General features: G+C 36.1%; 1 protein-coding gene across 1 annotated transcript; it reads left to right on the top strand.

Moving 5' to 3' along the window:
- Positions 1-5,307: 5,307 nt before the first annotated feature.
- Positions 5,308-6,471, top strand: LOC131650133 (uncharacterized). The gene has a single exon (XM_058919863.1). The coding sequence runs from the start codon at positions 5,308-5,310 to the stop codon at positions 6,469-6,471; it is 1,164 nt and encodes a 387-aa protein (XP_058775846.1).
- Positions 6,472-26,556: the final 20,085 nt, after the last annotated feature.

Raw genomic sequence — 26,556 nt, 5'->3', positions numbered from 1 at the left:
GAAATTATCGGACCGAATCGCAAACTAGGTCACCCTCTATAAGATGTTTCATGACACTGTTCAAAATTATGCAAAGCAGTCAACCTACCACACCGCCTTCAGGACAAAACAACTAAGTTCTACTGTACAATTATTACTTGCACGACAGGTAATCGATATAGAATTACACCTTCAGATGAAACACAAACCAATCAATGATGGTGTTAAAACAACTCATAGTTATTTAAAATAACCATTCGTTGATGGTGCAGTCAAGCCACTTGAAAACATAAAAGAAAAAAATTAATTAAGAAGAAGCGAAGACGAGAGATGAAAGAGAAATTCCGGACTCAAAATTCTGGAGTGAAACGTATGAGATGTGAATGTCTCTATTTATAGGTGAAAATTGACCCGAACTAGAGAAAATCATGGGGGAGCATAGCACATTTGACCCATAACTAATCGTTGTAAACTTGGTTAACAAGTCAGTTGCTGAAACTTGGAAGATAAGGCAAAGGTTCGGTCAAACTTTAGGGTTAAGTTAATTTTACCATTATTAATTAATAATAATAATTAATTAATTATTCCCTCTTTCTCAAAATAAATGTCACATTTGGAAAAAAAATTGTCCCAAAATACTTGTCACTTCACATTACCAATGCAATTTTATATTTAATCTTCCAAATGTATCCTCTAATAAATACTCTTACTTTATTGTTTTCTCACTTAATATTAATGTTATTTCGAATACACCAATAATTAATTAGGATAATTTGGTAAAGTCGCCATTCTCTCTCTTTCATTTATTACTGTTTCTTAGTCTTTGTGAAGTGGACCATTGCGATAAATAATTTGGGACATAGGGAGTAATTTATTCCAATCACTATTATTAAATAAATTAATATTAAATAATTTTCCATCATTTGGAGTACCAAAAAATATTGAATCAAATCCCGAGCCTAACATCGGACCGAGCTGAATCAAGTCAAGCCGGTCGACCAAACGACACCATTAGTGGGCGCGTGTGTAATGTTTCATGGTATTGTGTTCTCATATAACCATAAAATTGGGTACCCCTTGGGACCCAACCCAATTGGCCAACTTGGAATATTTAAACACTACTAAAGTGTGCTCTCCTTCCAATGTCAGACTTTATTGAACTTTGTCAAATTCACTTTAATACGCACTAGCTCATACCTGTGCTCATTTACTGCTAACTTAATGCCATTAACTCCTTCCAAATCCCCATTAATCCATTGATTTTCAATAATCCTCCATTTGAATTTAAAAAAGTGATTTTAGAAGGAACTTAAAACATTTCTAAGAATGTGCATAAGTAGAGGAGTCTATGACTTGAACCTTTGAGTAGCAAGTAGAATTCTAATTCAACAAGAGTGACACAGTTGTCTTGAACTCTATCTCAAACATCAAACCCGCACAAAACATGTTCTAAAGGTGTACTCTAATAGCTTGTGCTTTAATGGCCCTACACGTGTATCCCGATTTAATGAAGGCTCTAGAAATTCCGCCTCGAAATTCCATAGGAATCGGTTTAAGTTCCATTATAACATCGGTGAGTCTGTCAAGATTACTTTTGTAGTTGGGTACTCCCTCATACAAAATATAAATCTCATTAACAGTTTCTATTATCTCATCCTCTTATCACTTTAATATTAATGCTTCTCTTAATCATATTAGCCTGATCACCTCATATTACTCAGAACTTATTATTAGCCATTTAACCTATTTCTTAGAATCTATAGTCTATTAGGCCAGATTACCATTATGAACAAATCATTTCTCTATAGGAATTAGTCCCATCTTCTTGAATGCATTATAAACTTTCATCAGTGTGTACATGATCAACTCTTACATCTCCTTTAGAGATGCAGTCTCTAACTCTGACGTGCTTTCTTTTAATTTGACTTATTTTACCATTATAATATCGGTTCTTTATTTTTCCAATAGTTGCAGTACTATCACAATGGATCAAGAAAACTGACATAGGTTTTTCCCATAAAGCGATCTCAGCTAAAAAGCATCTTAATCAAATTGCTTCTTCACTTACAGTCGCTAATGCTATCATTTCAGAATCCATAATGGAGTGAGCCAAGATAGTCTGTTTCTTTGATTTTTAATCTACAACTCCTTTAAATATACTGAATATATAACCACTAATTGCTTTAGAATCATCTGATAAGGTATTCCATTCTGCATCATTGTATCCCTCAAGTACGACAAAAACATATGATAATGTAAACATGTATTCATGGTCCTTTTAAGGTAACACATGAATTGCGCAATAGTTTTCTAATGCTTATTACTTGGTCTACTAATGAACTTGCACAACAATCCTATGAAATATGCAACGTCAGGTTTATTACATTTAGTTGCATGCCTAAGACTGCCAATGTTGCTCGCATATTCAGTTGGTATGACACTATCACCAGTATTCTTTAAAAAATTTACACTTGGATCATATGGTGTGCAAACAAGTTTATAGTCAACGTATTTATATATTTTTTTAAGATATTATTTACATAATGATATTGATCCAAAGAAATTTCATTTTTAGATCTAGTGATCTTCATTCCAAGAATCACACTCGCTTCTCTGAGGTATTTCATATCCAAGTTATTTCTCAACAATGATTTCACATCATTAACGGTCATAATGTTTGATCCAAATGTGAGTAGATCATCTTCATAAATACATATGTGTTAGCCTATGATTTTTGGACACTGCAATGAAACCCACTAAGCGTGGTTTGGAAGAGTCTAATGAATAAATACACAAGATGAGGATATGCCACATGCTTATGGATTCATCCTGCTCAAAGGGAATCAGGGACGAGCCATATAGAGTGTATCTTGATCATGGTAGCCGAGGATATATACTTCCATACATACGTCGATCATTGTGAGACGCATCCCTTGAATAACATTGCCTTCTACTTTGAATGGTTAGCTTGTGATTCACATATGATGTAACATCATCTTCATGAGTGTGTCATGCGATATTTTGACTACAAGCAGTTTGTTCCTAGAGAACTTTTCGAGTATGCTCCTGCTGCTATGGCATGTACATATATCCATGTACGATGAATACCTTAATCATCTGGTATTGAACGAGTCACGAAGTACCATAGCTCCTAGAGATTGTAGTGTTGTACACGGCTATATCTGATTGTATTTCAGAGTATCATGTCTTTATATAACATCAGAAGATCTATGGGATCCACCTAGACTAGCTCATTAAAAAATACTAAAGAAAGAGTAGGCTAGGATGGATCATGTTGCTGATGTGTTCCTTATACCTCATTGTAATTTAGCCCATGCCAATAAAGACATAAGGCCCATTTAATTGATTCTGTTTTGTTATAAAAACAATTAAGTAAATATTGACATATGGTATTTATATGCATGTACAGAAACTGAAAAATATTTTGCGTAAATTTAACTAAAATGGCTTTTTTTTATAAATTTATTTGACTATAGTGGTTAATGTTTCCTAATATTAAAAGTTGAATCAATTATATTAAAAAAATAAAATATATAAAAGGTAATATCCATAAAATGAGGCTAGTAATATGCATATGGATAAAATATTATTGGTCAGAGCCAACTAAGCATTCAAAAGTTTTATTATATTAAACTGAATTTCTAAAAATGTTTTTAAACATAAATTAAAAATAATATTTAAGTCTAGATACAGACTCGAATTTCTCTATAAATTGAAACTCTATCATTTCAATTTTGCATTTTATATTTACATAAAAGAGAGTAAAAGTGAGAGTAAGAGAATTCAGTTTTGATATTAAGGAGGAGCAATATAAGTTCATTCTCGAATCTATTCGAGGTATATTCTTGAACCAACTTTTGTATTTTGATGTAATTAATCATTGTATAAGGATCTAATATTGTTGGTTTTGTGTCTCTTTTTTTTCTTATGTATTTATGCTCCCCCTTTATTTAATTTCGATAAACTATTTAGCTGATCAATTATATATTAAACTTGATTTACTAACTTTACAATCCATTTGTCTCTAGATTTTGTAAATCAATACAACTTTTGTTTATAAATTTATTTTGTATACGGTTTGGATTTTGATGTTTATGTTTTGGTTTTGGGTTTCTTCCTTGTGAAAATAAATTTAACATTTTTATTAATTTAATTCACAAAGATATCTTGCATGTTCAAATTTTTATACATATTTACAATTTATATATATCAGATCTATTATCTATTATGTATTATGTGTTTTAGTATTCACTCATTTTAAAAAAATATATATCGAAATTTCATACACTTCAAAAATTATAATTCTGATTTTTTAGTTAATAAATATTTAACAAATAGAATTTTAATATCAATTTGACCTTTGTTAGTAAACAGTGAGATTTGTCTTTCATATTCTGAATTTTCAAAAAGAATAAGAAAACCTATAAAGTCTCAAATTCTAATTATATTTTAAATTTGGGTCTGTAGAGAAAATGTATCTAAATTTTTGATAAAAAAACTTTATTTATTAATTTATTTTCACGTATAAGAAATTATGTTTAAGAGTTTACTTCGATCTACATATGTGTTGGGTGGATATGGAGGGTTGGAAATAAAACATTCTTACAAATGAATTTAAATTAATTGTTATATGACAATTGATGTCACTTTATTTAATAAACAAATCCACTTCTACAATTCTTTTTTATAAATTATTTTTACTATTATTTTATCTTTTTAATTTGAAGTCAGACACAAATGAATATATGAATTTTCTTTCCACCAATACAATAGTTCTTAATGAAGATGCGCTACATAAGTAAATATGTTGTTGAACATTGACTTAAAACTTATACATTTAATAATGATTACCTATATTTTCAAAGTATTATCATTGTCTATGAATTTGCATATTGTTGTTATATATTGTTTTCTTTATGACATGCATGCAGTTAAGAAGAAGTTATCAAGAATGGCTCATCAATTCTGTTTAGCTAATTGGAACGAAGACAACAGCCCAACTCGAGATTCTCCTTTGTCAGTTGCTTTCAATAATCGCACAGGATTGACTGGTAATCAAACTATGCCTCTTCACACAAACCCAACAAACAGTACTACTAGCCACACTACAAATGAGGATTATTATCATTTTCCTATGGTACATTCAACAATCACCAATATTAGTAACTATAATGATAATCAAACTTCTCCTTCTCATGACTCGTCCCCGCCGAGACTTTTGGTTCATCTCTCATTTTAGCTCCTATTACCAGAAGAAGTACTGCTCAGCATATAAATACAACACGACCGTCATCTATGAATTCAAGTATGGCACAACTTGAAGCAGTTGCATCAAATTATCATCAAGTTCAAAGTAGAACATCAAATAATAATAATGATATTTCTACTTCATTTGATAATAGTAGAAATAATGACGTTGTTGTATCTGCTACTGTTACTTCTACTGAGACTGATAATGCTTTCCTCAAAAGAAGTAGATCATCAGAGTTTGTGAGAGGAGAGAGTTCGAATCAAAGTTCACAAGTTGGTGGAGCCTTCAGAAGACACACAAATCCTCCTCCTCCTAGTTTTCAACATGAAACTGTAAACAATAATAGCAATAATAGTGGGTTTTCAAGTATGTTGGAGCAACAAGTGAACCGACATGGTATAAGTGCAACACAAAATTCTATTACAAATGATTCTCACATGATTAACCGACGTCATGCACATGCTAGTCAAATAAATTTTTTTGCTGATACACCATCATATAATAGCCCATATGAATCTATCATTGATGACAATGTTGCATGCTTAATATTTCCTTCTCGACAAGAGATTCCTCGAGAAAGCTTCACCATGACCCGAATAACTGAACCTATATCTGCTTCTACCTCTACAACATCTCTATATCCTTCCGCAATGACAGGAGGAGAAACTCAGGTTGCAGTTAGTACATCACCATTTCAAAGAAATAATAATTTCTTGTCTTCTGAAGCTGTTTCATCTTTATCCTCTCGAAGTCCAAGATGGGAGTTTAATAGTTTTAATAATACCAATAACAACAACAACAATATCAACACTAACTTGGATATATTTGATCCTATTGAACAAAGATTTAATGATACATTCAATCATAGCACCATAAATGTTCAACAATATGTAAGGCTTTTACCCGGAGGTCATGTGGATCGATTTTTAGCTCCATCTATTGTTCATGTGCGGTCTAATAATTTTGTACCACAGGGATCACAACCACCTTATGATCCTTCAACAAGTAGTTACCTTCTAAACCCTCCTTCAGCCCCTACGGCTGTTGAATCTGATCAATACATGCAGCCTGGTACAATACTGGCTGGACAGGGGAACCGTCGTCGCGGTAATAACCGCATTTTCACCTCAACTTCTCCAGAACTTAGGGCTTGGAGGAACAGGCTTAGGGATGAGGTATTTTTATTCTACTTTTTTAATTACTTGTTAATAATATTTTGATTGATGATTAATACCAATTAATTTAGTGTTAGTAATATACTTAATTTTCAAATATTTATAACCTATTTACGATAATTTTTTTTTTGTGTAAGCGAGATATATTGATTAACGGAGAACTAAGGGTTCTCCAACCCAATTACACCAAGAGAACGGGAATAACCCGACAAAAAGAGAATTACAAACCAATTACAACTACGACAAAAAATGCAAAGGATCCTTGCAAAACTCGTAGAGAGAATAATTGGGATGAGTAATTTTCCCGCAAAAAGACCACCTCCAAACCAAATGCTTAATATTCCACACGGTATTATTCACATTCCATTCTTCCTTCCGAAAACAAGCTCCATTCCTCACCAACCAAATAATCCAAGTGGTAGCAAGCCAAACCACACCTAACTTCCTAACTTTAACTTTTTTACTTCTAAAGAACAAGTGCCAATCCATAAAATTCGACAAACACTCGACATCTACTCTATCCCCTTTACCAACCCAATTAGCTATCTCACTCCAAATATTTTTCACCACCAAACAACTAAAAAATAAATGGGAACTAGATTCCAACGAATTATCACAAAAAGAGCACTTTAATTCATCCAAAGGAATAGGAATACCTCGGTTCTTCAACAATTCTTTCACCGGAAGCCTATCGCGGAAGAGTCTCCACCCGAAAGCCTTGATTTTGAACGGAACTTCCAATTTCCACAACAATTCAAAAGCCTCGTCGTTCCTATTAGCGGGGCCATAATGAAGACGAAGATTGTTATAGAAATTGTAGCAAGAGGCAACCGTAAAAACCTTCTCCTCGGAATCATTCCACTCAACGGAATCCCTTCCCTCCGTCCAATCTACAAAACCCTCCACCCTCCCAATAAACTCCTCATAAACCGCCTCCAAACATAATACTTCCACCTCCGTCGCCGACAAGCCAAAATCTCCCCACACCCACATTCCTTCCTTCCAACCACCCATAGCCGCCACCGAAACATACTTTAATCGCGAAATATCGTATAATTCCGGGAACACTTCTTTCAAAGGGAGATCATTCAACCAAGTGGCTTCCCAAAAGAGGGTAGAAAAGCCATTATGAACGGAAAACCTACAAGAATCAACAATAGGATCACGAAAAGAAGAAGAAATTTTTTTTAATAAATCTTTCCACCAACATGAAACTTTTGAAGATTTTTCAATGCTTCCTCCTCCTCCAAAGACTTTGGTAGAAATATCTCCATACCGCGAGTGCAAAATATTAAACCACAAGGCATTATGACATTGAATTATCCGCCATCTCCACTTGTTGAGAAGAGCCATATTAAACAAATTAATATTTTTAACTCCAAGCCCCCCTTTATTCATTGGAAGAGTGATGTCGTCCCACTTAACCCAATGAATTCTTTTTCTTTCCTCCACCCCTCCCCATAAAAATTTACTTTGAATGCTAGTGATCTTCATAGCCACCTTTCTCGGCATTTTGTAAAAGGACGTGGTGAAAATGGCTAGAGAACTTAACACGGACTTTAAAAGCGTAATCCTACCACCCAAGTTAAGAAACCGGTTCGACCAACCTTCCAAACGATTCTTTAACTTAGCCAAAAGAGGATTCTATGTCGCTTCCTTTCTTGGATTGAAACCGATGGGAACCCCAAGGAAATAAAAGTTGCTAACTTCCAATTTGCAAGAGAAAAAAAGAGAAACCGCCTCCAAAAAATGCGGGTTAGAATTAATACCAATCAACTTACTTTTGCGGTAATTAATTCCAAAACCCGACACAAGTTCGAAAGCCCGAAGCACCGCTCTTATAGCCCACACATGATTCCAATTGCTCTCACCAACAATTAAAGTGTCATCCGCAAATTGAAGCATATCCACCGAACAAGAACCATTAATATTAAAGCTTTGAAAATTCCCCACTTCAATAGATTTTCTAACAAGTCCCGCCAATCCCTCCGCCACAATAACAAAAAGAAAAGGAGATATAGGATCTCCTTGTCTTAACCCTCTATTCACCACAAACTCCTTTGTCGGACAACCATTCACCAATACCGACATGTTACTATTAAAAACAAGCAATTCCATCCATTTCAACCATTTCTCACCGAAGCCCATCTTAATTAGCATGAATCTCAAAAAATACCAACTAACCTTGTCATAAGCTTTTTCGAAGTCCACTTTGAATAGGATGCACTCCTTTCCTTCCTTTCTCGCATAATCTACCACCTCGTTAGCAACCACCACCCCATCCAACAAAAACCTACCGGGAACAAACGCACTTTGACAAGGAGATATAATAGAATTTAACACACCTTTTAATCTCCCCGCCAATAACTTTGCCGCCGCTTTGTAGATGCAACCAACAAGGCAAATAGGACGGTAGTCGTCTAAACCGATGGGATTATTAGACTTCGGGATTAAGGATAAAAAAGAAGAAGTAATCGCCTTAGAAATAGGTTTCCCTTGAAAGAAATAATTAAAGAAATTGATAAACTCTTCTTTAATAAAGCTCCAACATCTCTTAATAAAAAGAAAAGAGTATCCATCCGGCCCCGGGCTCTTATCGTCACCACACTCCCACACCGCATTCTTAATTTCACTTTCACAAAAAGGTTTCTCTAGTTCACCCGCCTCCTCACTACTAATGGAATTGAAGAAAATGCCATCTAAAACCGGTCGGCCCTCCTCCGTTTCAATGAACTTGTTCCCAAAATGGTTGAAAACCTCCTCCCTAACCTCCTCCACCGAGTCCACCATAGTACCCGATGCAAAAATCGGACCGATATGATTATGTCTTCTTTTACTCTTCATCAACTTATGGAAAAAGCCACTATTATCATCTCCTTCTTTAAGCCATTTCAAATTAGATTTTTGGAGAAGCATGTTCTCTTTAATCCTCAAGTTCCTCCAAAAACAACTACTCGCCTCTTTTCTAGCCTCCACATTCTCTTCCAAGGTAAAAGAAGAACTAACATTAGGTAAAGACACTAACCTTTCATCCCCTTTATTGATATCGGAGACACCTTTGTCTATTTCCAAATCAATCTTTCCGAATACCTCTTTATTCCACTTCTTGAGCTTGTCTTTTAAAAGCCTAAGCTTTTCTTTCAAGATAAAATCGGCTCTTCCTTCCACCTTCAAAGACTTCCACTCCCCTTCCACAAACGGGATAAAAGCATCAAAAGAAAACCATTCATTATTGAACTTGAACGGTTTCGGTCCCCAATTATATTTATCCGTCATAACCCAAATAGGACAATGATCCGAGATATCTCTATCGCCAATCATTTGACCAATAACGTCCCACCGATTCACCACAACATTGGATAACAAGAAGCGGTCAATCCTACTCATAGATTTACCATCTCCACTATACCACGAGAATTTCTTCCCTTTGACGGAGTGTCAACCAAATCACTCTTGAGAATGAAGTCCGCAAAAAGCTCCGTCTCCTTCTTGTAACTCCCTACCGCTCTCCCTTTTCTTTCTCTATTATTCTTGATAGCATTAAAATCACCACCAACAATCCATTCCACATCGGAGTAAATTTTCATCAAATCTAATAATTTATCCCACAACGCCTTCTTCTTAGACAAATCACAAGAAGAATAAACATTCACAACGTAATAAAGGTCCTCCTTCCAACAAACTTTTAACCCCAAGAAACCTTCCCCCTTAAAACTAAAGAGAACTTCCATATTGCTTTTCTTCCAAAATGTAATCAAACCGCCCGACCGTCCCTCCGAGTTAGAGAAAGAAAAACCAATCTCCGGATGTCTCCAAAAACTATTAGCGTAGGCCTCATTCATATTTGTAATCTTAGTTTCTTGCAAAAGAAAAATATCGGCGTTACCTTTATTGATCAAAGAACTAATTCTCCTCCTTTTGAGCGCGTTTGCTCCCCCTCTAATGTTCAAGGAGCCGATAATCATTGATCCGCTTTATTATGCTCCTTCCTTCGAACCGTTGATACCTCGCTACCCTTTCCCAATTCCTCAATCCGTCTAGCAAGATTGCTCCTCCCTTTTGCATCAAACACCCCCAAAGCCACAATAGCCTCCAAAAGTTTATCCCCGACATCCTTTTTGAGAAAATCCCAATGCCTATCGTTGTTCCTACAAATATCCGACTCCTCCTGTTGATTTCCATAACACAAAGAAGAAGCACCACGGCTCTCGCCTTCAAGAACTGAAGCCTGCGGAACAGTAGCAATGCCAATAGGATTACCGCAGAACTGGGCACTACTGGAATCCAAAAACTTTCTGCCTCCTACCTTACCTAACCTTGAGAAACTTCCCACTTCATTTAAAAATTTATATTTAACTTTCTTTCTCACTGGATTAGCTCCCCCACGGTCCAAAGAACAAGAGACCCTAGATTGGGTCGACTCGGAAATCTCGGACGTTCTTGCCACCAAAACTGGCTGCAACACCGAACCAGAACCGGCCTCACAGACTCTAACATTCTGCCTTTCACCCAACAACTTCCCGGTGCCTGAACGAACCTGCCCCACATTCTGCTCAACCAACCGAGACTTAGATTCCACTTCCCTCAAACTGGTGCTTATCGGCAGCCTGCACAAAGGGAGAGAATTCCCAGCAGACTGAACCTGTTTAGCAGGACACTCAACACTGTTCCTAACATTTTTAATAGCATCATGAAAACCCCCCATAAAATCATCTGCTCGCTGCTTGTAATTACCGCCCCTGGTGTCGTTTTTGGCTGGTGATAAAACCTCCCTAGAATTCTTTACAGATTCCAACCCACACAGCTTCACATCAGCTCCTTTAGAAATTCTGTCCTCCGACATCTTATCGGAAAAAAGATCAGAGCCGTCCGGCAAGCTATCTTCCTTACCGTCTTGATCATACCACCACCCCGTAGCCGAATCGGACGAACTACTCGCTAGCGACGTGTCTATCGGATTCTTGGGGAAAACTCTAAATTGACCCTGAGCATCTTCTTTAACGAACAGTTTGAATTCCAGACCATCTATATTACAGACAACAGAATCGGGAATGATACAATCAATTGGCAAATTCAAAAAAATCCTCGCAACTGCAAATTCATCGCCTTTAGCAGTAGCTTCGTCGAGACATATGAATCTCCCCCACCGTTCGGCCAAAGCTATAAAAAAATCAGAACACCAGGCATGGAGAGGGACTCCGAAAACTCTGATCCATACGTCCCTATTCTGATCCACCGAACCATCCTCCCACTTTTTAATTTCCGAGAACCAACCCTTCCACCACTCCTCTCCTTCACCAATCAAGTCTTCAATAAAGCCTACCTCAGATTCCTCTAGTAAACATAAGTCACTGCCCATAGGGGATACCTTGATAGCGAAAACGCCTTCCACTTCGAAGTGAGATTGGATACTACGCGCCGAACCCGGAATACTTACTTTACCCACGTAAGCTTTGGCCATTCTGCTTCTGATTTCTGCAGGTGACTGAAACACGAAAACATTGTTATCCTTCCTATTCGAAAAATTATCCGGCTGACCAAAACCCGTGACCTCTGCATAGGATTGATTCCTCCGAACAACAACCTTAGGAATGCCCCCCCGAGAATGAACTGCCCTGTTCTGGTAATCACCATGAAAACCCCTAGAAGGCCTCTCGAATTTCTTGGTGTCCCTTTGAAAACCTCTTTTGAACCTCGGCAAGTTGACATGAAGTTTCCTATTGCCAATGAAGATATTATCCAAACGAACCGCTAACAATCTTCCATCGGGCACTTCCACAAACCGCGCAAAACCGAACCTCTTCCCGAACGAATTTCTTCTTGGCGAAATCGCTACCTCAACAACATTACCATGACAGCCAAATAGTTGAAACAAATCTTTTGCTGTGGATTCATCCGGGAACTCAGACACAAACACAGAAGTTATAGCCCCCACCGAAACAGATGGATTTCGATTACGACCTCCAAAAGGGAAGGTATCCCACTTCGGAGTGAATCTCTTCTTGTAGGTAACGTGAGTCCACATCAAAACTCCCAAAACGCCCTTGCTAATGAAACACCAACACGGCAAGCAGATCCACCGACAAAACCAGAAGAAATCTAGAAAACCAGAAGAGAAACAAGAGAGAAACAAGAGAGAAAAAAGAGAGGCTTCTTGAAACCAAGTCAAAGTATCAACAACCCACCTCCTCCACAAGGTCCCTGACCCTAAGGCCAGGAATTTAAACCGAAGAAGAAGAGATGATGTTTAACCCTAACCTAGCCCCTTGAAACCCCACCGGAAAAGGAAGCGCGCGGCGGCTCTTCATCGTCTATGAATATAATTTTTAAGAAAATTAGTTTTTGCAGATGCTAGAACATAATCTACTCTGGTGAGTATACAATTGATAAAGATATATGTACACATGCATCTTCCTAGAACATAATCTACTCTGGTGAAAAAAACCTATTTACGATAATGATATATGTACACATGCATGCATGAGGAAGTTTAATCTTGGATTTGATTATTAAGTTGTTAGAATCTATCATAGGAATCTATTTTAATTAATATTACTTATTTATTAACTTAGCATTCAGTTAGTCAAATATGACTTAAATATTTGATAATGTAATGTATGATACAGATTGTTAGCTCTATACAGCATCTACGCGCCGGTAGCTCTATGCGAAGACAGGTAAATATATTTTGATACAATATACATTTTCATATTTTTTTCTTATGACTAAATTATCTTTTAAATATTATTATACAAAATCCTTTTAAACATATATTTCATTTCATTTTCATAAATCTTGCAATCCCAGGACATGTTGACAATGGATTATTCAATTGTGTTAAATGTGTTTCATTCTTTTGAACGTATCAATATGCTACATAATATAGTTGATTGGCCATATGAGGTAAAATTTATTGTGTATTTATTAATATACAATTTATTTTATATTTTTATAGATTTTTTACTCAATTTAGTATTTTTGTCATAATTCACCGTGTTCGAATTTCCAAATTTAATTTAGAATAAATAAGTAATGCTTGATTCGAGCTTAATTATAATTATTTGACATATTCAATTAAAATATTAATTTAAACAATTGTATAGGCACTTTTAGCCCTCGAAGAACACATCAGGAGGGTCGAGACAAGGCTTACTGAAGATGAGATCCACGCATATATTGAAACAGAAATATATGTGTCAAATCCAAATGAAACCTGCACAATCTGTCAGGTGAGGCAAACTTCATGCTTCTTATCTTTGTAAAATAGAATTTATCTTTTATTTCATTGCTATAATATTCTTTGTTATAAAGGAGAAATTACAGACATAACAACGTTGATCATTACAAATCTTCCTCCGATGGACAAGTGATGACCCTTTTAAGAATTAAGCTTATGAGAAATCTTTGACAAAATAGGATTCTAAGAAGCCAATCTCCTTGGATTAATTCCCAAAGAAACTCCAAGAAAATTAAATGAAAACAATCAAATCCCGCAAGGTAAAAAGGAAGACGCCACTTGGAGAAAATATTCCTTCAAGTTAATCTCAAACAAGTTACTTTTTGAAAGATTGACGCGTAATCATGGGGATAATTTTAAGCCCTTCAAAATGGCTTTTAAACTGCATAAATTATCACCTGTCAGTCAAAAGAATTGTATCGTCTGCAAATTGAAGAATCTCAAAATGTATATCATTATTGAAGTGAAAACCATGGAAATCTCTTAAAGCATGTGCATTATGCACTAGACTGGTTAACCATTCGACTGCAATAAGAAACATAAAAGGAGAGAGATGGTTCCTCTGTCTTTGTCCCCTCTTCACTTGAAACTCAGTATAACACCCTAAAATTCCAAAAACATTTTAAATAAAGATAAACAATTATTTCTCTAAAACAGATGTTACACATGCTCAATAAACATACTCTTTCAAAATATAACATAAAATAACAGCAAAACTCACTTCAAACATGCTTTAAAATTGTCTTGATGAAATAAAATATTTAAATAAATAATTTATCCAAAACGACAACATCATAACAACAAATAAAATGTCCAAATTTCTGTTACAGATTAGAGAACAATCAATAACTAAATAACACGGAAAATTAGTAAATAAATGAAGAGGCCACAACGACATCCTCCAGGTCAACAACAGCCACTCCTTTGCCCGATTATCTACACTCCAAGAAAATACAGAATACCACAAACAAACAAACAAACAAACAAGAGGTGGAAATAATTTTACAGATGTTATTGGTGTATAAAATAACAAGGATTGTTTTCAAATAACAATAACCTCAGTTATCATTATCACGCAATAGTTTACAACAACAACAACAATAATCACGATACAAATGTATAATACAATATACTACTCATCCAAGATGCATGTGGTACCAAATTTTTAGATGTCAGAGTTATGTTGCTGAATTATCCATGTCTTTGGTTCCTCTATGAATTGTGTTTTTCTCTGAACATGAGACTGTCATTGGTTCCTCTCTGAATCATGACCTCGTTAACCTATATCTGATATACATGAATGCATGAATCATAGTAATAACAATCACAATCATATTCAAACAAAAATTAACATCTCATTTCATATTAAACATTAAATAATACTTTTATCTCATACTCAACAAGTTTCATCTCTAAACCCACAACTTTGCCAATGTAAGATCATCTCTATAATTCTCTCTGAATTACTCAACTAAACATATTATATAATTACAACTCAAATAATTATATAATAGAGTAAAAATATGTTTTTACTCATTTTATCCTATCAATAGGGTAATAAAATAATTATTCATAGACATATCAAAATAACTCTAATTATGTCAGAGTTACTCAATTTTAAGTCTAACAACACATAAAATCTTACTTTACAATTACAACAACTCAAAATAACTCTATTGACTGACGACCTTACACTACAAGGAGTAAAACTTTTATCAACGATTTTTTTTCAACGACAACTAATTTATTGCCAAAAACATGTATATAGCAACAACTAATTGAAGTTGTTGTAATAAATTGATTTTTTCTCAATAATTTTGTTATTGTTGGGAAAAATAACTTATCCCAACAACATTTCTTGTCGTTGAAAATATTAATATTTTAATATTTTGGTGACAACATAATATATTGTTAAGAAAAATTTATTAAATTTAAATATTGGTAATTTAGATATAATAATCTAATTTTTTGGGAACTCCTTGCGCGACAGCAATGTACGAGGGATAGGGTCTGAGCATCCTTCGTCTTTTTCAGAGAAGTGGAACACGTAACGGTCCTTCTTCTACATCATGATGGTCACGAATGGATTCAAATCAGTAACCCTTTTCAATTTGTTTCAGAATCATAGGAACTTGTGTTCATTTTCCCCCATCCTCGATGTAAGTTCATTCTTTGGTTTCACTCAAGTTGGACTATGGATATTACAAAGTCCCAACTTGTCCAAGATAGTAGAGAGAGCTGGTAAGTGAAGTGGCTTGGTTAACATGTCTGCTAATTAAGCAGTGGTAGGGATAGGAAGCAGATGGATAAGTTTAGAGTGTATCTTTTCATGAATGACATGGCAATCGAGCTCTATATGCTTGCTTTATTCATGAAATGTTGGATTGTGTGCCAAGTAAATGGCAGACTTGCTGTTACAAAAGACAACAGCAGGTTAAGGAAGGTGAATCTGAAGATCATGCAGTAGGTATTGCAACCATTAAAGTTCACAAGTTAAGGAAGCAAGAGCTCTTTATTCAGCTTCAGTGGAGGATCGAGATATAGTCTTCTATTTCTTGGATTTCCAACATAAAAGAGAATATCCTAGAAGAATGCAGAACCCTGTAATTGACTTCCTAGTAGGAGGACATCTGGCCCAATCAGAGTCAGCAAAGGAAGAGATTTTTAACTGGCTAGATGCAGGGAAAAAGAGTCCTTTGGCAGGCATGGATTTGAGGTATCTAAGCACTCGAATAACAGCCTGATAGTGAGGTAGAAAAGGAGATGACACATATTTGCTGAGATGTTGTACAACATAAGAGATGTCAGACCTAGAGTTAGTGAGGTATATGAGTCTGCCATTCAATCTTCTATAGCTGGAAGGGTCATCCAAAGGTTGGCCTTCAGTGATAAGATTGGGATCAAATGGTACTGCAAAAGGTTTAGAGGCTAGCATACCAGTGTCCTCAAGAAGTTCCGAGGTATATTTTCTCTGATTCCGAAAGATACCAGCTGAGGTTCTAGCAATTTCAAAGCCAAGGAAGAATCTGAGTCTTCTAAGATTTTTTATTTTGAAAGTGTGATGAAGTAATTATTTGACCTGTTTGATTTCAGACAAAGAGGTGCCTGCTAAAACAATATCATCCACATATACTAATAAAGCTGTAAAATTGGAATTGGATTCTTTGACATAAAGTGAATGATCAGCCTGAGATTGTTTATAACCATTTGAAATAAGAAAAGAGGATAACTTGGAATACCATTGCCTGCTGGCTTGCTTTAAGCCATATAAGGACATAAACAATCTGCACACGTGAAAAGGATTAGAGGAAGGTAAGCCAGATGGAAGGGTCATATACACTTCTTCATGGAGATCACCATGAAGAAAGGCATTGTTGACATCAAGTTGTTCCAAGTGTCAACCGTTGATGGCAGCTGTGGATAGAAGGACCCTAACAGTAGTTAGCTTTGCAACAGGGGGAAAAGTGTCAAAGTAATCTATACCTTCTAGTTGTGTATACCCCTTTGCCACCAACCTGGCCTTGTGTCTCTCAATAGACTCATCTACTTTATATTTCACCTTGTAAACCCATCTACAACCAATAGGATGTTTCCCAGAAGGAAGATCTACTACGTCCCATGTATGATTCTCTGCAAGAGCCTGTAACTCAATATCCATGGCATGCTTCCAACAATCATGCTTAATGGCTTGGTTATAGGTTTTAGGCTCAATATTAGATGAGATGGAGCAATAAAAATGTTTATATGAAGGAGAAAAATTATGGTAAGATATGAGAGAAGATAAAGGATGAACAATGTTTAATTTACTTGAATGAGATGCAGATGTATCATAAGTAGCTTGGGGGATTAGAAGCATGGGTAGAATGTCTTAATGGTGCAGGGGGTCAATAATTATAGACTGCTCAGTAGGGTAAACATTATGGTGTGATGAATCAGCAGATGTAGATGAGGGTAAAGAACTATGGATTAAAGGTGAGGCTGTAGGAAGGGTATTATCCGCAGCAGGAAAGTTATAACTATTGGAATTATCTGCAGAAGGAAAATTGGTGTCAAGAGAAGGGCTAGTGTTTAAATCTGAAAGAGACATAGGACTATTATTATCTGCAGAATTATCACTTGTACCATTAGGTGAACCAATGGATAAAGAAGAAGGAGTATAGTTCTGGGCCCTAGACTGATGAGGGAATTGTAAAGTATGATTTGTGACAAGAGGAGAAGAGGAATTGGATGGGGAATGGGATGTGACTGGTGAGCTGGCAGAAGTACCAGTATCAAGGGAAAGGAAGACATCAGTGGTACTAGTGGGGGAATGTGATAAAGGAGGGTCATCAAAAAGAGGATAGTTGTCAGAGTTAATACATATAGTTGGCACTATGCCAAATTTGTCTTTTAGCAGCACCCCTACTAAAGCGTTTTTAGTAAAAAACGCTGGTATAGGTTTCCCTTAAAACAAAATAAAAAAACACGCAAAAAAAGCGCTCTTAAAGAGGGGGGGTACGAAAGTGCTTTCAAAAAGCGCTCTTAAAGGGGGGGGGTACAAAAGCGCTTCTCAAAAGCGCTCTTATAGGGGTGGTCATGACAGCGATTTTGAAAGCGCTCTTATAGGGGGTTGTCTACGAAAGCGCTTTGGGGATAAAAGCGCTGGTATAGTGGGTATATATGAAAGCGCTTTTCTAAAGCACTCTGGTTGCCTTAATTTAATTAAAATTGAAATTAATATACTGAAATTAGTTTTGCGCTCTCGTCACTTTCTCTTCTCCAGTACTGTTGTCTTCCCTCTTTCTCTCAATGAAAATCCCTTGGCTTCTGCAAATTAAAGAACCCTAGTCCCTTGTTGTAACCTCCATTCAACTTACGAAAATCCTCCATTCAACTTACGAAAGAACCCTAGCCCCATTTTTGTAACCCTAATTTCTTCTGAATTGGAAAATTGCAACTCACAGAAATCTCACCTTGCTCGAATTCGCTTCGTGGAGTTACAAGTCCTCTCACCAACAACAACTTTGAATTCGTTTTGAGGTAAATCTTCTCTCATCTTTTCACGATTTTCGCTCTGATTGTTTAAAGTTGGTGCTGCTCTGCATAATCATGTTATTTTAAATTGCTATTCAGCCATTAAAAACCATAATACTGCCATCATCCACAAATTGACCATTGTAATTAGCATCCTTTGGTTACTTTTTTTGTGGAAGACCATGGTTTTGGTGCTTTAATTTGATATATGAATTACTTTATTTTTGCTGAACATGTTATACCCTTTCAATCTTTTGTATGCTTATACTCCAATTCTAATATGAGTTGATATTGTGCTCAATCTTGGCTATTGCTTCCTTATTCCAATTCTAATTTTTTATATTAAGGAGTGACGTTATTATGAGTTTGTTATAGTTTGGAAATTAGCTCAATGAAATTTATTAAGTCTACTATTGGATGATGCTTTATTTTAGTGGTTATATTCTTTCAAAAGGAAATAAGTTGTTCTGTTATCCTTATTGTTTTTTGTTTTTCCTATGTTAGTTCTCAAGACTGGAAGGTCGGACTTAAGATTCCACCAGCTGATACACGCTATAGGATAGAGGTATGTTAATAGTTATGATTCTTATGAATACTTTTATGCTATCTAATACATCAAGTTTCTCGTTATATGCATTAGAAGGTTAGAACTTGTACTGAATTACTTAGTTTTTTTATGGGTTAAACCCAGTAGTTTAGTTTATAATGATTGATGTACAAAATGGATCACTTGGTTGTAGAGATCGATAATCTACTAGACACTAATATCTTTACTCATTTACTATGATTTCATTGGGCAAAAATATTTGAATATTAGGCGATAGTGGTCACATTTTTATCCAGAGAAAATGCTGTTTGAAAACAGGAATAGGCTCATAATCATAAAAAACTACTACAGGAATAGGACTTTTAATAATGTCTAAATCGATGTATTGGGTGACAGATGCAGATTCTTTTTATGGAATCATTTCTTGTAGTAGTTTTTTGTTTAGATAAGTGTATCTAAGAAGTACTACTAGCTAAGGGTTAGTAGCTTATTTCTTGATTTGGTTTTCTAGTTTCTTCACATTGTTTGATGAAAGAAAATATGGATGAGTGCAAGAATTTATATTAGACTTTGGAGGTGAAACAAACTTATTTTTTCAGATTATGCCAATACAATTTGAGAAGTGCTTTTAATTGAAAAGGATATGGTAAAATAATAACTGATATGTTTTATTTGATATATGAAAAATAATATTTAAATTTTTGGAATTACTTCTATTTGATTTGTTGAACTTATCCTTTTGTGTTTTTTACTATTCCAATTATCAATATGGTGCAATGGTAGGATTTTGAATTGCTTGCTAAAACAGTTTCAGTAAAATCCCTATTGTCTTTGAATTGCTTGCTAAAACAGTTTTAGTAAAATCCCTAGAAGTAGGTTAATTATAAAATGGTCTTGGACTTTATAATTTTAATCATATTATTTAACTGCATCGTGTGTGTGTGTTTAATTTTACAGTTACTTTGAAGTCTCTGGTTTCTACTTGTACAACGCCGATTCAAACCTACCCATCTCCCACATCAAGTCTAACTCAGGTTACTATCCCTTTCTTCTTGCGTATAGTTTGTTATTTTCTGCTTATAGTTTATTGTTTATGGTTCTATTTAATATCAATTTAGTGTCTCTTAACCAGTTTTTTGGTTTGTGGACTTATATTACCTTGAAATAAGGTAATGTCTTCTTTAAGAAATCGGGTATTCTGATTAGGTATTCTATTATGATGATAGCTATTTATTATCTTGACAGAATTCCTTAGTACCTGATAGAGAAACCAAGAAGCATTTGTTTAGCTTAATTAAGACATGGATAAGACATGGATGAATTCAAACCGATTGTCGAAAGAGTATGAGAAAGGGGTATGGGAATTCGTTGAGTTTGCGGTTGCGCACTCCGAAGACCCGCTTCGAATGCCGTGTCCTTGCTTGGGTTGCTGTTATGGAGGTAAGGTTGACGGGAATAAGTTGGCATCCCATTTACTACGGTTTGGAATTGATAGAAGTTATACATGTTGGACAATGCATGGTGAGAAAAGTAACGGGAATGCTGAGTCGAGATGTAATAGGAAGTATGCTTCAAACGACGATTGCACAGACACATACGATTGCGATCGAGTCGAAGAGATTGCAGAAGCGCTTGAAGAAGATCTTGCGGATTGTCCCAAAATGTTTGAGAGGTTGGTAAGCGATGCAGAGAAACCGTTGTATGATGGTTGTTCAAAATTCACAAGATTGTCTGCGGTGTTAAAGTTGTACAACTTAAAGGCGGACAATGGATGGTCGGATAAAAGTTTCACAGAGTTATTAGCCCTCATGAAAGATATGCTACCAAAGGATAATGTTCTTCCCAATCGAACGTATGAAGCCAAAAAGATATTGTCCTCTATTGGCATGAGCTATGATAAGATACATGCATGTCCAAACGATTGCGTTTTGTTTCGAAACGAGTATGCAGCGTTGAATGAGTGTCCTAAATGTGGTGCCCCTCGATATAAGAAAAAGTTGTCTCCTGCTAAAGTCTTATGGTATTTTCCTATAATTCCGAGATTTAGACGCATGTATCGTAGTGAGACCGATTCAAGACACTTGACTTGGCATGCAGATGAAAGAATTATTGATGGAAAGTTGCGACATCCGGCAGACTCACCACAATGGTCGAAAGTTGATACTGATTATCCTGAATTTGGAAAAGAAGCAAGAAACCTTCGGTTGTCATTGTCTACTGATGGAATGAACCCGCATGGTATTCAAAGTATCTCGCATAGCACATGGCCTGTGATTCTTATGATTTATAACCTACCTCCGTGGCTATGTATGAAGCGTAAGTACATGATGTTATCTATGCTAATTTGTGGGCCTAAACAACCAGGGAATGACATAGACGTATACTTGGCACCGTTAATCGAAGATTTAAAGTTTTTGTGGGAGAACGGTGTGGAGGTTTACGATGGGTATAGGAAGGAAAGTTTCAACTTGAGGGCGATGTTGTTTGGAACAATTAATGATTTTCCAGCATACGAAAATCTATCCGGGTACAGCAATAAAGGTCAAAAGGTGTGTCCTGTTTGTGAAGATGAAACCGATACGACACGATTGGAGCTTTGTCAGAAGAATGTCTTTCTCGGCCATCGTAGATTCTTAAATTCTAATCATCACTACCGTGGGTCGAGAAAAGCATTCAATGGAAAGGCCGAACATCGTACAGCCCCGCCTTTTTTGTCAGGTGATCAAATTTTTGAAAAGGTGAAAGATGTGAGCACTCAGTTTGGCAAGCCTTTTGCACATTCACTTGTCAAGGGTGGGTGGAAGAAGAAGTCAATTTTTTTTGAACTTCCATATTGGAACTCGTTGTACGTAAGACATTTCCTGGATGTTATGCATATTGAAAAAAATGTATTTGACAGCGTCATAGGTACGTTACTCAATATACAAGGAAAGTCTAAGGATGGCCTCAACATAAGGAAGGACATGGTAAACATGGGAATGAGAACTGAATTGGGACCCGTGACGAAAGGAAAACGAACATATCGGCCACCTGCTGTTTACACTCTATCTAGAAAGGAGAAGAAAACATTGTGTAAGTTCCCCAGTGAAGTTAAAGTTCCAGAAGGCTACTCTTCAGATATTAGAAGACTTGTGTCCATGAAAGACCTCAAGTTAAAGAGTTTGAAGACGCATGATTGCCATCTTATAATGGAACACTTTTTACCAATAGGTATACGTTCTATTCTGCCAGAAAAAGTAAGAAGCGCAATAACTAAGCTGTGTTTCTTCTTCAGGTCAATTTGCAGTAAGGTGGTCGATCCCGCGATCTTACCAACATTGCAAAAAGAGATAGTTGTTACTTTATGTGATCTTGAAATGTATTTTCCTCCCTCGTTTTTTGACATAATGGTTCATCTAGTCGTTCATCTTGTGAAAGAGACACAATTGTGCGGACCAGCTTATATGAGATGGATGTACCCTGCTGAACGTTATATGAAAATATTAAAAGGGTACGTGAAAAACAGAAGTCGACCGGAGGGTTGTATTGCCGAACGATACGTTGTTGAAGAAGCGGTTGAGTTTTGTACTGAATATCTGTCAAATGTTCAATCAATTGGACTCCCCAAATCTCATATTGTCGAAAAAAAAGAAGGAAAAAGGCTAATTGGAAATAAAGTTGTGACAGTATCAATGGTCGAACGGGATCAAGCGCATTTGTATGTTCTGCACAATGAGATTGAGGTTGAGCCGTATGTTGAAATGCACAAGGTTGTTCTCCGAGATTTAAATCCAAATAGAAATGAGAACTGGATAGTACGAGAGCACAATCGAAGTTTCATACCGTGGTTTAGGGATCATATTTATTCAAAGTATCATTCAGATCCTGCTTTAGTAACAAAAAGGTTGAGATGTTTAGCCTATGGTCCAAGTGTAATTGTGCTTTCTTATAGCGCATATGCAATTAATGGATACACATTTTATACCAAAGAACAGGATGATAAAAGTACTATGCAAAATAGTGGTGTTACCTTGGTAGCTGAAGCAATGCACATATCAAGTGCGAATGACTTAAATCCGAAATTTGCAAATTTGTCATATTTTGGGGTTATCGAGCGCATTTTGGTGTTTGATTACGCGAAGTTTCAGATTCCTGTATTTGGTTGCAAGTGGGTTGAAAATAATAGTGGCATACGAATGGATAAGTCAGGATTTTTGCAAGTGGATCTCAATAGGGTAGGGTACAAAGATGAGCCTTTCATTCTAGCCTCTCAAGCTAAACAAGTGTTCTATGTCAATGATCCGACAAGTACGAAATGGTCTATAGTGCTTTTATCTAACAAAATAGTTGATGAAAACATTGAAGATCAAGGTGATATTGGTGTTGGCATTGAATCTTGTACAAGAAACGATCAAAATGAGAATGAATCGTGTACTAGAAATGATCATAATGAGGGTATTTGGATCAATCCAACCGTCCGCGTTGTTAAGAGACGCATAGAACACAATCCTACCAAGAAAAGAAAGAGACGTTAGTGATAAAGGTAATAGTATACATATTCCGACAAATTTGCTTTATTCAATTTGTACCGATTGTTTTATTCAATAGTATAGTACTTATTCAATTTTGGTGCATATTCTCGTTTTGTACATAACTTTTGAACCATGTATCCGTTTGTTGACTTCTTTACATGTAACTATACTATTTTGACGATTCCGGAGCTGCTCATGCACTTATCTTTACATTTCGGGACTGTTTTTTTATCGGTTTTGCTTCTGCCCGTAATCAAAAGTCGGGCTTAGGGTCTGAATTTCGGAAAACCGACTTTATTTTTGAGTCCGTGGGGACGTTTTACCGTAGCCATGTAAATTTCGTTCAATTCCGACAACTTTCTTTTTTGACGCTTATTTTGATTTGTACCGATTTCGTTTCCGATTTACTTGTACATGCATGGTTTGACTTCCATTTGACTTGTATAGATTGTTAGCTTATTAATAGTGTACTAATGTGCTTTAGTTTGTTTGATACAGGTTCAATGGCTCCGGATAGAGATGCTCCACCTGAAAACTCACAAGAAAGAGATGCTCAAGAAAGAGATGCCACGGATACAAATGCTCCACCTGATACTGAAGCAAAAGAAGTTGCACGAGGCATCACCATTATGAAGGGAATCATTCGACATAGAGACCAAGGATTAGTATACCATTTGGATTGGAATTCTGATAAACAAGCAATTGGTCCTAATTCTGCAAAGTTGACAAGCTATATTGGTACACTTGTTCGTATGCATATTCCGGTCTCCATAGCTAAATGGAATCTGAAAAGCGAAGAGTTGGATGCGGAAAAAAAAAGCGATTTGGGACGAGCTTCAGGTATATATCATATATGGTTAATTGTTGTTATTATCTTGACGATAAATTGTTTAAATTACTTATACTAACACACTATGCGTATGTTTTTTTGCAGAGGACTTTTGAGATACCAGATGATCGTAGACGCTACATACTTAGTTTGGCCGGCAAAAGATATAGAAGGTGGAAAGCTTTTTTGACAAACACCTATCTTAAGGATAAAGATGGAAACTTTCTTGAAGAGGCACCGGGACGGCCAAAAAAGTATGAGATCTTCATTGATGAAAAAGATTGGGCTGAGTTTGTAAATCAAAGAGATGAAGATTTTCGGAAAAGGAGTGCCACGAATAGTGCGAGAGCATCCAAACCCGCGTATCCATACAAAAAAGGGCGTATGGGATATGCACGCTTAGAGGATAAACTTGTAAGTAAATAGAAATGCATTTTAATTAATTGTCTAAATGTGTTTTATTTGACGATTTTATCATTTGTGTCAATGCATAGTTAGAGGAGTCTAAAAGTGAGGAAACTTCACTTCCTGAACATGTGTTGTGGAAGGAAGCTCGTGTGGGCAAGAATCGAGCTGTCGATCCCGATGTTCAGAGAGTTTATGCTGAATGTGTAAGTATAATATTGTGTCTTTAATTAAATCAAATGTTTTTTAATATATAAATGATTTTTTATCTCCACTAATAATTATTGAAATGTAAATGAATTACAGGAGACATTGTCGCAATCGGTGTCCACCGGTGTGGACCAGGATGATAGGAGCATACTTAGTAGAGCACTAGATGCTCCTGAGTATCCCGGTCGGGTGAGGGGTAAGGGTCATGGTGTGACTCCAACCTCTTTTCACAAGCATCCTAGGAGAAGAAATCCTTCAAATGAAGAAGTGTTGCAAAAATTGCAGGAATTGCAAGCACAAGTCTCTGAATTGCAAAGAGATAAAGATATGTATATGAGAGAAAAGTGCAATACTGCATCGGTGAAAGAAACTAGTGATAAAGCTAGTTTCAACTGTCAAAGAAAACTTCCCGAGGTAATTATAAATTTCTTTTCCATACAAATTGTTCTATTTTATTAACGATAATGACTTTATATTTACTATTGGTTTAGGGCATTTCTTCTTGCCAACTATACTTATCGTCACTGTCTTATCGCCTAGTTGGCAAGGGAAAAGTGCACAACACTGTGGGAGATTTACTTCACCATAGACCGCTCCCGGATGGACACCTGAAAGAATCGGTGGATGTTGTATTGGATCATGATGCGGTGCTACCGGTACCTGACATGGTCTCAGAGACGACATTGCTGCGAGATGCAATAGGGTCATTTGTTGCATGGCCCTCGGAGCTCATTATCATTGGTGATGTGGTATATTCAAAACCATTATGAATCATTTAGTTTTCGAATGTCAATTTTGCACCGTTACGTTAATTATTTTTTACATTTAATTTTAGACTGCTCCTACAAAACCCGCAATTAAGGGCAAAGGGATTTTACAGGAGGAGGAGTCTGTTGCATCACTAAAAGAGGTACATTTAAGGTGTTAATATATAATTTGAATGTAAAACTCCATGATTTTATATTTTATCGATCGTTATTTGATTTTTAGGCATCTGCTCGGGAGTCACAACAAGTGACACAGGTCGTTCGTAGCGTACCGCCTAAGGGTCCTCCGAAGCAAGCGGCAAAAAAAGGTGGTGCTTTTTTTCCTCGATATCGGACGACGCTCGGAACACTTGTTGATATGTCCGATTTGAAGGAAGGTGCTCTCCGTCAAATCAATATGGAGGAAGGTATCTTTGGTGTTGAATTCATTTCACATATTGCAATAGATGACTTGGAAGAGATTTTTACACAAGAACAACTAGGCGTCGCTAATATGCACTCGTACATCCGGTAATATTCACTCATCCGATATATTATTTAATTAGTCGAACAATTTATTTACACATTATGTTTATTATGTTTTTCACTCATCCGCTAATATGTTTATAATG

Source organism: Vicia villosa, linkage group LG2, assembly GCF_029867415.1.
Source record: "Vicia villosa cultivar HV-30 ecotype Madison, WI linkage group LG2, Vvil1.0, whole genome shotgun sequence".
NCBI lineage: Eukaryota > Viridiplantae > Streptophyta > Magnoliopsida > Fabales > Fabaceae > Vicia > Vicia villosa.
Note: the sequence above shows the minus strand (reverse complement) of the source record. Positions and strands in the feature narration are given on the sequence as shown.